This window comes from Mastigoproctus giganteus, chromosome 10 (genome assembly GCF_048544385.1).
Source record: "Mastigoproctus giganteus isolate SK-2022 chromosome 10, ASM4854438v1, whole genome shotgun sequence".
NCBI classification, from domain to species: domain Eukaryota; kingdom Metazoa; phylum Arthropoda; class Arachnida; order Uropygi; family Thelyphonidae; genus Mastigoproctus; species Mastigoproctus giganteus.
Genome location: NC_143584.1, coordinates 211,951,808 through 211,964,470, shown reverse-complemented (window position 1 = coordinate 211,964,470; position 12,663 = coordinate 211,951,808). Strand labels below are relative to the sequence as shown.

The 12,663-nt window shown below is 36.7% G+C and overlaps 1 protein-coding gene across 1 annotated transcript in view; it reads right to left on the bottom strand.

Annotated features, from left to right (window-relative positions):
- LOC150079856 (protein ILRUN) overlaps positions 1-12,663 on the bottom strand; it is an 89,155-nt gene that overhangs the window by 28,511 nt on the left and 47,981 nt on the right. Inside the window, exon 3 of the mRNA XM_090382568.1 lies at positions 9,642-9,839. Coding sequence (XP_090238694.1) covers positions 9,642-9,839 — 198 coding nt within the window. The remainder of the gene's footprint in view (positions 1-9,641; positions 9,840-12,663) is intronic.

The following is a 12,663-nucleotide window of genomic DNA, read 5'->3' as shown; positions in this document are numbered from 1 at the left end:
GCTAAAAAGCATAAATTTAGATTCATTGGAACACATGACTTTCCATGGTCTTCCTGCATCCATCCTTTTCATTTCTGACATCAGTTAACCTATATTTTCCAGTTCATTTCGAAGTTTAGTGATTTCTTAAGGGTAGGAAAATTCTTCTACTCGCATAGTACATTCTTTGTAGGGTTCTTCATCACATACTGCAACACTGATGCCTTGTGTTTCACATCAAATGCAAAGGTTAGTTGTTCATTCATTTGGCAACAATTGATAAGCTACTACAAATATTGGGCATCTTGCTGTCAACTTATGTTTTAGATTTTCGGCTGCAATTATGTCTGCTCACAGATGTTTTCTAGGTGTTTTTTCATTCATTAAATACTCGAATGACACTTGTCTTTAAACACTCAACAAATGCAGCTGTCCTCTCTACTGCAATACCCACTAAATCTGCACCACAAATGACTTAAGGCCAAAGGTTCCAAGAGATGTGAATAAAGCAGTTTCTTGGTGATCAATTAACATTCCTATGGGTTTGTTTGTTTTGGAAGGTTGTATAGCATATCAGCAACTTTGCCACACACACATACAGAAATTTTGCCAGAAATTTTAGGGGTAAGGGGGTAATTATTTCAAAGGGAACAATCATACCTCTTTGGAAGTCCATGGGATTCTGTCTGTTCCCCATTGTGGGCTGGCCATTGGCCTAGTAACAGGACATTTCTGGATTTGCTGGATGACCATTTTCTATATCAGCATATTAGATATGCCACAAGGGAGAGATATACAGTAAATCCCCACTATTCGTGGTATCTGTATTCGCGGTCTCTGATATAATATAAAATCAAACCTAAAAAAATGTGAATTTTAAAGAGCAGTGAACATTTTTCGCCATAAAAAAACATGGGAGTGGCTAAAATTATCTTTCCAGGTCGAAACAGCGCTTAGTGGGTGGGGAGAGAGGGTGACAAAATCGCGAGCGTGGATGTTTCTTGCTAATCCTTGTTCAGTATGTGTTATGCACTTGTCATGGAAGGTTTCGTCGTTTGCTTTTAATTTATATGCTTATAAATTGAATAAATTTATCAATTTATAAATTGATATGCTAACAAAAGTGATAAATCTACCATTTTGCAGCATAAAACAGACTTTTTTTAATGGAAGAAAGTGACTTTATTGTGGACAAGTTCTTTTCTAACCCGTACAAAAATATGGCTACGAATAACAAGGGAAATGTGAAAAGGATCAAAGAAGGTGATGACATTAGCGAATTAAATTGAGTTATTATATAATTTCTAATGGTGAAAATGTCTCCTCAGTGGCGAAACATTATAAAATCAATGAGTCAACGGTACGATCAATCAAGAAATCGGAAGAAAAAATCCGCCGTAGTGTCCGTGAAAACGTGCTAATTGCTTCAAAAATTCTCTGTAACTCGTGATGTTAAATTAGAAAAAATGGAAAAGGCTTTAAATCTGTGGATAGAAGACCGAACTCAAAATAAAATTCCGTTAAGTTCACTCATCATTCGTGAAAAGGCAAAACTCCTTTATCAACACTTTAGCGAAACTGGTGATAGCACCGGCGGATATGTTGTTTTAGTTAGCAAAGGTGCTGGTTTGAAAGATTTGTTTGAAATTTCTAATAAATTAATATTAAAGCGTTTCTTATTTTCATTTCGATGCAATATGCTTGCATTTCACTATGTACTGTCTATGTACATAGTCATATTATGAAGATACATATAATACATACATGGACAAAATTTTAGACTAGTTTTTCTTATATATTTCATACTTTGGAATGGAACCCCTTTATTACTATGGGAGCAATAACTCAGTATTCACGGCATTTCTCAGGAACGCAACCCCCGCGAATAGCAGGGGTTTACTGTACTCTCAATCAGGCTTGCAGTAAGGATTCATCAGATATTTAAGAATCTTCAAATAAAGAAACAACCAGCAGGAAGTGAAAAGCATATACAGGTTGACCATCACTAATCTGGTTCCACCACTAATCCGGACATAATTTCCACGAACGTAATTTCAAATTTCCCAGGTCAGCACACGGACCTGCCGCTACTGTTTTGGTGGTGTTGGTTGCAGCATCAGCTGTTGGGGCAAACTCGTAAACACTGGCAAGCCGTTCCCAATTGTTTTTCTGCATTTATTATTATAACCTGCTCACATTTAGCCCCAGCCATGGTTCCAATGCATAAAGGAAGTGCCTCTCGTGGTGTAAAGCACAAACACCGTACGTTGTCCATAACAGATAAAGTTGAACTTCTGAAAAACTTGACAGTGGCATGTCTGCGAGAAGTTTAACTCTGCTTAATTGTAAATTCCAGCAATTTTTCTCAGTTCCTCTTATTTTAGTAATTTTCTTTTAGCTATTCCTTTTTAGATTTTTTATTTTTTTTTTTTTACAACACACTTGTACAAATTTGCGAAAAAACATAACACAATATGATGGATAATACAGTGCACTAACGAACTTGTTTTCACAAAATCTCTAACAATACTGACAAACTTATTGCGATGTTTGAGAGTTTATTTTATCGTAATTAGTTTTATTGCAGCACTCGCCACGTGTGCAATAAACTAATCACAAAAGATCTTCATATGTATGCCATAATAGCATCACACGTATGTGGCCGACATGGCTTCTGAAGAAATAAAGTAACCAACATATGTGGCCACATTGGCTACATATATGCGACATAAAAAAAAGACTTTTTTTTATATTTTAAGCAAAAAAAATGACAACATTGATATTATAATATTTATTTTAGAATTACTAATCAAATTATTTCCTAAATATTTTTTGGCCTCTGGGGAATTTTTTTTCTTAAACTAGCTTGGCAGTCAATGTGTTAAAGGTAGGAGGAGGTGGTTAGCCGTCGGGTAAACTGTATGTGCTGAAATAACCACCGGTGATCCGCAAAGTCACTAATCCGGCACCTCACAGGTCCCAACGCTGCCGGATTAGTGATTGTCGACCTGTATAATTATTGATAACTGTATGTACTACAAAACTTATTTCAGGGCCATTTAAATACAGTGAACTTTTGCCAAAAGCTGTAGAAGGACAGGACAAACATCTGGAAGAAATTGGATGACAAAAGGTGAAACATTTCTTTTTATAAGGTTAATGCTATATAAGCCTGACTTCCTCGCCTCATTTTGCCTCTATCAGTTCTGATACCACACTGCTTTCCTCTTTAAAAATGGTTTTAAGCCCTACTATATATGGTGATGTTTTTGTAATTTCTTTACTTGTGAACTTCCCTGATCTTACACAGTCATCCTGATTCTTCTGTATTCAGAAAACTAGGTTTTGCTTTAACTCCTGGATTTCTCTTTTGAGCAGCTATTAAACCTCAAAGCAGTACTACATCATAGGCAGCAGTACTCCCCACCATGGATTACCATTCCTTCAAAAGGCCCCAAAACTTCTCTAAAATATTTAATGTATCCACCTTCAATTTCAATTCTTATCAAACAGACTTTATACCTTTGCTATAGATATTTCCATGGATACTGTTCTGAATTGGCAATGAAATTCACCAGTTTTTTTCTAAAGCAATTAGAACACATATAGCAACCAGCAAGCATCCATTCCCAGGTGAATTGCAACTGAATGAACTAAGTTTTCTAAGTCATCTTCTTCTTTGTTCATTCTATCTGCCTCTATTCCACAAATTTATTTTCTGAAAATTACAATCGACAAAATTAAAGATTAATTTCAATGTATTTCTTCTGATTTTCCAACTTTCAACCCACCTATTATTATAATACTAGATTATCACAAATTTTAATGCCTTTTTATTGTGCTTGGCTCCTCATTAAAAAAAAAAGTACATTTACATTTTCATTTACAAGGAGTTTCCAAAAAGTAAGGTAACACATTTGTTTTCTTAATAATGTTGAAAGGGAATGAGATGAAACGTGGTGGACAGATAGACCTGTTAATAACATTCAAAAAGACTGTCAGTGCACTGTTGCGGTACTGTCGCCTCACAGCAGATTCCAGTTGCAAAATGGCAGCAACCATGTGGGTGTGGTCCAAAACAGGTGTTTATGATGTTATTCACTTTTTGCAATCACAAAGGGTTTTCACCAAGTGACATTCACCGTGTACTGGTTGCTATGTATGGCGAAAAGGTGATGACAAAGAAGCAGGTGTGTTTTTGATGCAATGAATTTAAAGCGAGCCACATTGACATTGAAGATCAACATTGGGCGGGCAAGCCTTCGAGCAAGACAGAAGACATTTCACGCATTAAGGGCATCCATTGTTCTTGAAACAAGGCAATTGAAACTGTGCAATTGCACAAATAGTGAACATGAATAAGTCGACTGTTCACGAAATTGTTCACGATATCCTTGGCTTTCGAAAGGTGTGCTCCTGCTGGGTGTCCCGACAATTGTCAGAGGAGGAGAAAGCAAAATGCATGGGAATGTGTCTGGAGAACCTGTTGCGATACGGCGACGAAGGAGAGGATCTTCTTGCTTGCATAGTCACACCAGACGAAACATGGGTTCATCACTTTGCCCCGGAGAGCAAACACGACTCCATTACCTGGAAACATCCACAATCTCCTGTGCACAAAAAATTCAAAACTGTTCCCAGTGTCCGAAAAGTCATGTCCACAATGGTCTGGGATTGCCAAGGCATCCTTGTTGGTGGATTTCTTGCTAAAGGGAGGAACAATCAATGCACAGCTTTACTGTGCAATGTTTGAAAAACTGAAAGCCAACATTCGACGCAAACAACCAGGACTCCTGACAAGTGCCGTGATTTTGTTGCACAACAATGCAACTCCACAAACTGCCCACACCACTCATGAGTGGTTGCACCGCAATTGTTGGGAAACTCTGTCACACCTCCCCTACAGCCCAGACTTAGCACCTTCAGACTTCCATTTATTCTGCCCTCTGAAAAAACACCTTTCAGGAAAGCATTTCACCACAGTTGAGAAAGTTCATCAGGCGGTGCGATGTTGGTTACTGTGTGTGGGCACGGACTTCTTCAGTACTGGTATTGATAAACTGATCTATCGTTGGGACAAGTGCATCAATAAAACTGGAGACTGTGGAGAAATAGTGCATGTTCACTTATTTCTTGGTGTGTAATTTCAACTCTGTATTAGCGTTAGCTGGGGCATACGATGCAAGAAAGCAAGCTTATGTATGCAGCATCAGACAAAAAAAAAAAAAAAAAAAAACAACCTCTCATTTCACCCCTCCATTCATTCCAAATTCCTGTCCAGCTCAGCCTTAAATTTATTTAGGCTATCAACTTCCACAACAAAAGATGGAAGTCTCTTTCACCAATCAACTATCCGCTGACTAAAGGCAAATTTCCGCACATCTATTCTATAACTGTCTTTCCTCAATTTGAATCTGTGCCCCCCTCAGGTTCTTAATCTGAGCAAGAGGAAGAATCCCATCAGCATTCAGCTTGCTCAACCCATTCAAGGCCTTATACACCTCAATCAAATCACCTTGCAGGTGCCTACTCTCCAGGCAATGCAATTTGCAGAACTTAAGCCTTTCTTGGAAAGAGCACCCCTTTGTTCCCCACCTATCTTGCTGCCCTTCTTTGTACTTGTTCTAGCAACTCTACTTCCTTCCTAAAATGAGGCCTCCAGACCTGTACACAGTACTCTAGGTGTGGCCTGACCATTGCCTTGTATAATGGGATAATCACCTCCTTGTCCCTGCTAGCAGAATTCCTATATATTATTGATAAGACTCCATGACCTGCCCTGGCAGGCCCTGTGCACTACTCAGCAAACTTCATATTTTACTGCACAATTACCCCCAGGTCTTTTTCACTTTCCACTTCCCTGAGTGTAGTACAACACAATTGGTACATTTCTCTTTGGTTATTGCTACCCATATGCAGTACTTTGCATTTGTCAATGTTAAACTTCAGTTGCCACTTTTCAGCCCATTTGCCTAACTTATCTAGATCCAGTTGGAGTAGCATACTGTCTTTACTGTCGTTAACTACCCTGCCAACCTTTGTATCATCTGCAAACTTGGACATTAAACCTGATATACCTTCATCAATATCGTTGATAAATATACAAAACAACAATGGGCCCAACATCGAACCCCGGGGAACTCCACTAATAACATTTGTCCACGAAGAGCAGTGTCCATTGATTACCACTCTCTGTCGTCTCTCACTCAACTATCCCTTTATCCATTGTAGCAACTTACCCTTAATGCCATACCTCTCCAATTTGTACAGCAGTCTTCCATGTGCAAGAGTATCAAAAGCTTTCCTGAAATCCAAGTATGTGATATCAAAATTATTTTTGGCATTCAGTTCCTTTGTGACCACATCATAGTATCCAATCAAATTGGTCAGACAAGACCTCCCTTTAACAAACCCATGCTGTGTCTTAACTATTACTGCAATCTTGTCTAGATGATCCTGCAATGCTTCTTTAACCAGTGATTCCATTATTTATCTTGGAACTCAAGTTAAACTAACAGGTTTATAGTTACCTGTGTCACAACTTTTGAATCCCCCTTTGTGAATTGGTGATACATTTGCACACCTCCAGTCCATGGGGACCTTCCCGGAGTCCAAGGAAGCTCAATTAATATTAAACATTTGTATTATTAAACATTAAACTCAAGTATTATTACTTGATTACTTCAAGTATTATTAAACATCATCGAGAGAAAAACTATGTTACTTTACTTTTTGGAAACTCCTCGTATATTTTAAAAATAGACACCTGTTTACATTATGGCAAAAATCAAGACATGTTAAATGGTTTGATTATACAGTTGGAACTCTTTTTAATGAACTTCCATATAGCAAACTTTTTTGATTTCCCCTTTGTCATTAGGTTGAAAATAGTTTCCTTATAACGAAGAAAATTTCCATACAATGAACTGATTTCAAGAGACCCGGGTACACATTATTCGCACTTCTAGCCTTTAGGCAATACAGCTGATGCTGCAGAAAGCATGAATTAAGAGCTAAAAGGATTAAGAATTAATCCCTTCAACTTTTAAGAGCTAAAGGATTAATTCTGAAGAGCACGAATTAAGAGCCAAAACATTCCACAATTTAGTGGTGCCCAATAAAACCTATTCAATTGCCTCTACTGTGCCATCAAGTCACGCTGGTCCACTGCTATCTGTGTCCACAGCCATTGACAAAGATTAAGCCTATTCCCGATGCTGTCAAAGATTAAGGCATATTCCCGATGCTGACAAAGGCTCTGGCCAAACTGTTTTCTGCTGTAAACACCCTATTAGAGAATTAGGAGAGAGTGATTTTCCTTTATCCCAGGAAATTCATCTGTTGTTTCGCAGAAATGAGTCATTCACACTTTCACTAAATTTCACCTATCTCTGTTTTATGTGGTAGGTACAAGTGATCCCTAAATCAGTTATGTTTTAGCTGCTGTGCAAGTAACCTTACAAGTCTAAGAGGAAATCCTTGAGTGTAGTGAAGTAAAGTGTATTAGTTGTCTGACGGCACCGGGGGTTCCCCCCATCTCCACGTTGTGTACTCTGTTTGTATAACACTGTGGAGGCCAGAGATTTAAAAAGGGTGCGGGGAATGGTTTGTCGTGTAGTGTTACGTTCTGTTATTTCTCTGACTATTTAGCCATTGGGCCCCACCATTGCCCACACTTTGCCATGAGGAGGCAGGTCGGGCACCCAGTAGATTATTTAAGTACTCTGGCAGGCCCCGCCACCTATTTCCCAAGGATTTTATTGGTATCCTTGAGTGTAGCAGAAGTGCTTAATAGTGTAGATAGGGGAGTTAAAAAAAAAAAAAAAAAGAAATCGCTTTCAAATTTGATATACCTGCCAGTAGTGTGTCAACCATTCCGAAAAACCGTGTTTCAATTCTCAAACTTTTTGAGGACATGAGACCGAGTCGTAAGCATGTGAAATTATGCCTGCATGAAGATGTAGATGAAGCCATTTTTAAGTGGGTGAAGTTGATTTAAGACCAAAACATTCTGATATCAGGGCCATTAATAAAAGGAAAGGCTATGGAGTATGCATCTTTTCTGGTGCATAAAGCCAGTTCCCGTTGGCTGGACAAATTTAAAAAGCACCATGACTTACTCGAAAAAGTTATTTCTGGTGAAAGTGGAATTGTAATCAAAAAGACTGTACCCATTGGAAAGAAACAGTTTTGAAAAAAATTTGGAGGACTATGAGCCCAAAGGAATATTCAACGTTGATGAAACTTCTATTTTTTAAATGTTTGCTGAACAAGACACTGACTTTTAAAGGCAATAAATGTCTAGGTGGTAAAATTAGTAAGGAGACAATTACAGTTTTAGTTGGTGCAAATATGGCTGGTAATGAAAAACTGAAGCTTTTTGTAATAGGCAAAAGTAAACAACCCTGATGTTTCAAAGGAGTAAAGTTGTTAGAGTTGCAACACAACTACAACAAAAGGATGACAAGTGAAATTTTTAAACAGTGGATATTAAATCTCAATAGAAAGATGACGAAAGAAAACAGAAAAATCATATTGACTGTCGACAATTTCCCTGTCCACCTTCAGTCACTAATTTCCAAACTTACAAGCGTGAAGCTTGTTTAATTCTCTCCAAATACCTCTTCTAAACTGCAGCTAATGGACCAGGGCATTATCAAGAATTTGAAAATGCACTACCGAAGGTACATACTGAAAAAATATTATGCTGAGAATATAAACCAACCAAGCCTATAGATTCTGTTATAGATTTGCGAATGTACATATCAGAGTTGGCAAGAGTGTGGAGTCAAGATGTGACGGAAACTATTAAGAATTGTTTTGCTAAAAAGCCAATTAACAGCGATGAGAGGGATGAACTACTACAAGCCATTGAGCAATCTTGAGAAGAACTCCAAGTGATATGTTTGATCAGTGGAGAAACTGTTCTTGACAAATTTTTAGGAGTTGATAACGATATCATAGTAACAGCTGAATATCCAAGTGACTCCAACATTTTAGAGAGTATCCAAAGAACTAGCGACAATATCAACGATGAGTTGAACAAAAATGAGAGCAACGAAGGCAATGAGGGCAATATTAAACCTTCCAAACATGAAATGTTGGCAGCATTTCATACTTTGCATCGAGGCCTTCAGTGTGAAGAAAATGTATTTGAGTATTTAAACAAATAAGAGGAAATCATATATGACATATCAACATTTTTATGAGCAATGTACAGTAAAATCCAAAAAAAATAACCAAATATTTTACGAAATTCTTAAAAGTGTATTAATATATTGTGCGCATCATGTAAGTAATCATTTCTTGATATGTATATATTAATAAATTAATTGTTTTAAAACGTTAGAAAATTTATTCATTCCCACTTATTTCTGATTTATTTCCCATCTTTTACTATATATTTCTGAATGAATTAGTATTTTTCATTGTTGAAAACGTCATATTTCTTTATAAAGAAATTTCAGTTTTAACGAATTTTTTCAAGCGAACGATCGATTTCGTTTTATAGAGGTCCGACTGTATTATGATGCTATTCAAGATATCTCATCAAATAATCATCATCTGATTTCCTAATCATTACCATTTTGTAAAATTCTTCACAATTAATAATAATTATGAATTTTATTATATTTACATTCACAATAAATACAATTTTTTACCTCCAAAAAACTGCCCTGTAGCTGTACTCATTCTCCACTGTCCCTGATAAATTCCTGCCATTTGTGGACTAACCATTTCCACCGATACATCTGTCATTTCCTGAGGTTTCAAAGCATTTACTAGCACTCTATCCTCATGTCCTAACTGATCTCCAGAAGTAAACCTTAAGCAACAGCCAGGAGGCCAAACTTCATTACCTGAAATTAAAAACACAAAAGATGAAAGTCAAATAAAGGCAAGATAAAACATCAATCATTATTTAGAAGTCTATTAATGATTTTTGAAAACCTCATTTTAATCTGGCTTACTTGTCTAAGAGGAAATCATTAATATCTACTATTGTAATCTGCATGGATTGGATACTAATCAATCCACAAAAACTACAGCAGTAAAATCAAAGAAAATTATACTAAAAAAGGGCATTTTCGATTTCTGCAACTTTAATTGTATAACTCAGTGTTCTTATTATGATCAATCAATTATTATTTCAAAAGTTAAATTTTATAGCAATACATATTTAAAAAAGTAATTAGTTGTATATTATATGCATACACTATGCATATATGTTGTTTCTGATGAATCAAGAAAGAAAAAAAAAAACCTAGAAAGTCTCTGAAAGAATTTATTTCAAATGTGAAACACTAAGAACATAAATATCTGTTCAATGATAAATTTATGGTATTAATTTATTATAAATTTATTATGGAAGAGATTTCAGTTCAACAACATCTAATGTACTTGAACTGACATATCAACATGGAAAATGAATTCTTATTTAACTTTTACATATGAGTGAAGTTCTTGTTTAACTAAATATTTATATTTGTTAAGGGGAGATCTTGTCTGACCAAACTGGTTAGTTACTATGATGCAGTAACACAGAAACTAGATGCCAAAAATAATTTTGTTTAACATCATATAGTTGGATTTCACTAAAGCTTTTGTATTGTTCCACATAAATAACTGTTGTATGAATTAGAGCAATGTGGCAAGTTGCTCCTACAGATAAACATATGGCTGGGTGGCAGGAGATGGAGTGATTATTAATGGGCACTGCTGTTCCCTAATGTTATTAGTGAAGTCCTTCAGGATTCCACACAGGTTCCTAACTGCTGTAAATATTTATTAATGATACAAATAAAAACATATCAAGTTTAACGTCTACATCTGCTGATGGTATAAAGGTTAGCAGCATGGTTAATTACAGGAATCAGGGAATGCTACTATAACAAGACCTAGAGAAATTAAATGAGTTGATAAGTGTCAACTTAGTTTTAATATTGATAAATGCAAGGTACTGTACTTTGATAGCAGTAATTCCAGAATAACCTACCAATTGGGTTGCTACCACACTCAAGGTAGTGGGAGAACAAAAAAGACCTAGGGATAATTGCACAGTCTGACATAACACAATACAGTCTAAGCCACTGAAGTACTTAAAACTCTACAGTTTTACATAAGGTTCTCTGAGCAGTGCCAACAAGCTGCTAGTGCTAGGACAGCCCATGGGACTCTGTCTGTGATATACAGGAACTTTGCAAGCAGGTTGTTATTTGTTATTATTTGGTTTTTAGGAGCATTAGCAACTAAGGCCATATTGCTCCGGTGTGGTGGTCATTCCCTGACCTTTCCGCATGCTCCGTATTTGGTGGTGACGGGCTCGAACCCCGGTCTAATCAAGAAGTGTGTGCTACCACTGCTGCTCCTTCCCACCTGGCTACGGAGGAGCCGCAAGCAGGAACAAGGTGCTTATCCTGTTGTAAGGCAATAGATAAACAGAATCTTGTGTACTGCAAATAGTCTGGAAACTTCATTTTAGGAAGGATGTGGATCTATTGGAATTGGTTCAGAGAAGAGTAACAAAATTAGTCAGGGATACAAAAAGGATACTTATCAAGAAAGACCTCAGTTCTGCAAATTTCTGCATCCAGAAGAATTGGTTCTTGGACCACTGTTGTTTTTGATTTTCATAAATAACATCGATGAAGGGATAGAGTATGTGATGTAAAAATTTGCAGATGTAAAGACTAGGAGAGTCATTAATGATCAGAGCCTCAGTGCCAAGTAGCACTCTTTTTCAAGATGATTTGAACAGGCAACAAGAATAGGCAGAAAAGTGGCAGTTATGTTTTAATGCTACAAAATGCAAGGTCTTACACTTGGGAAATAGCAACTCCAAATTGACTTATACACTTGGGGGTTTGAATTAAAAACAGTGATGAAAGCAGGGGATCTAGGAGTTACAATACAGGCAGCAGGAAACTAGTCGTCTCCTATCAATGATTTATCAAACAATAACCTGTAGAAACAGAAGTCCAAACCAGACTGTATAAGGAAACTGTAAGACTGCATTTGGAATACTTTGTCCAAAGTATGGACACTTTATCTGAAAAAAAAAAAAAAAAAAAAAAAAGACACTGAGCTTCTTGAAAGGTTCTAAAGACAGGCAACTTGCATGATGAGTTTGGCAAAAAGTGACTGTACAAGAAAAGACTTTGATTACGTGAGCCACAGAACTTGGCAACTGGGCACCTTAGGAACCATGATTGAAGTTTATAATGCTCTGAAGAGGAGTTAGTGAAATGAATGAAGGCAGAATTGTCACTGTTATAAAGAATTCAAGAACTAGGGATCATAAATTCAAATTAAAGGGGAAGAGGTTTTCTTTCAGCCAGTGCATTGTTGATTATTGGAACAAGTTGCCTGCACAGGTAGTTGAGGTTGACAGTTTGAAGAAATTCAAAGGTCAACTGAATAGTTAACTATGTGAGGAGAGTAGCACAATTTTTGTTTTCCTATCTACTTTTTACTTTTTTTTTGGCTGGTGCAACAAAGCCTGTGACTTCCTTGCACTATGTGGCTATTCCTAATAAGCAGAAATGAAACCAACCTAATACAGTAACTTCAAATTCTTATTAACCATCCATAACCAAGACAGTGTAAAGTAATTTAATAAAGAAATCTGAGCTCTTCTTATCAAAGAATATTGTTGAAGTTGGCTGCCTCAATTCTTCATACCTG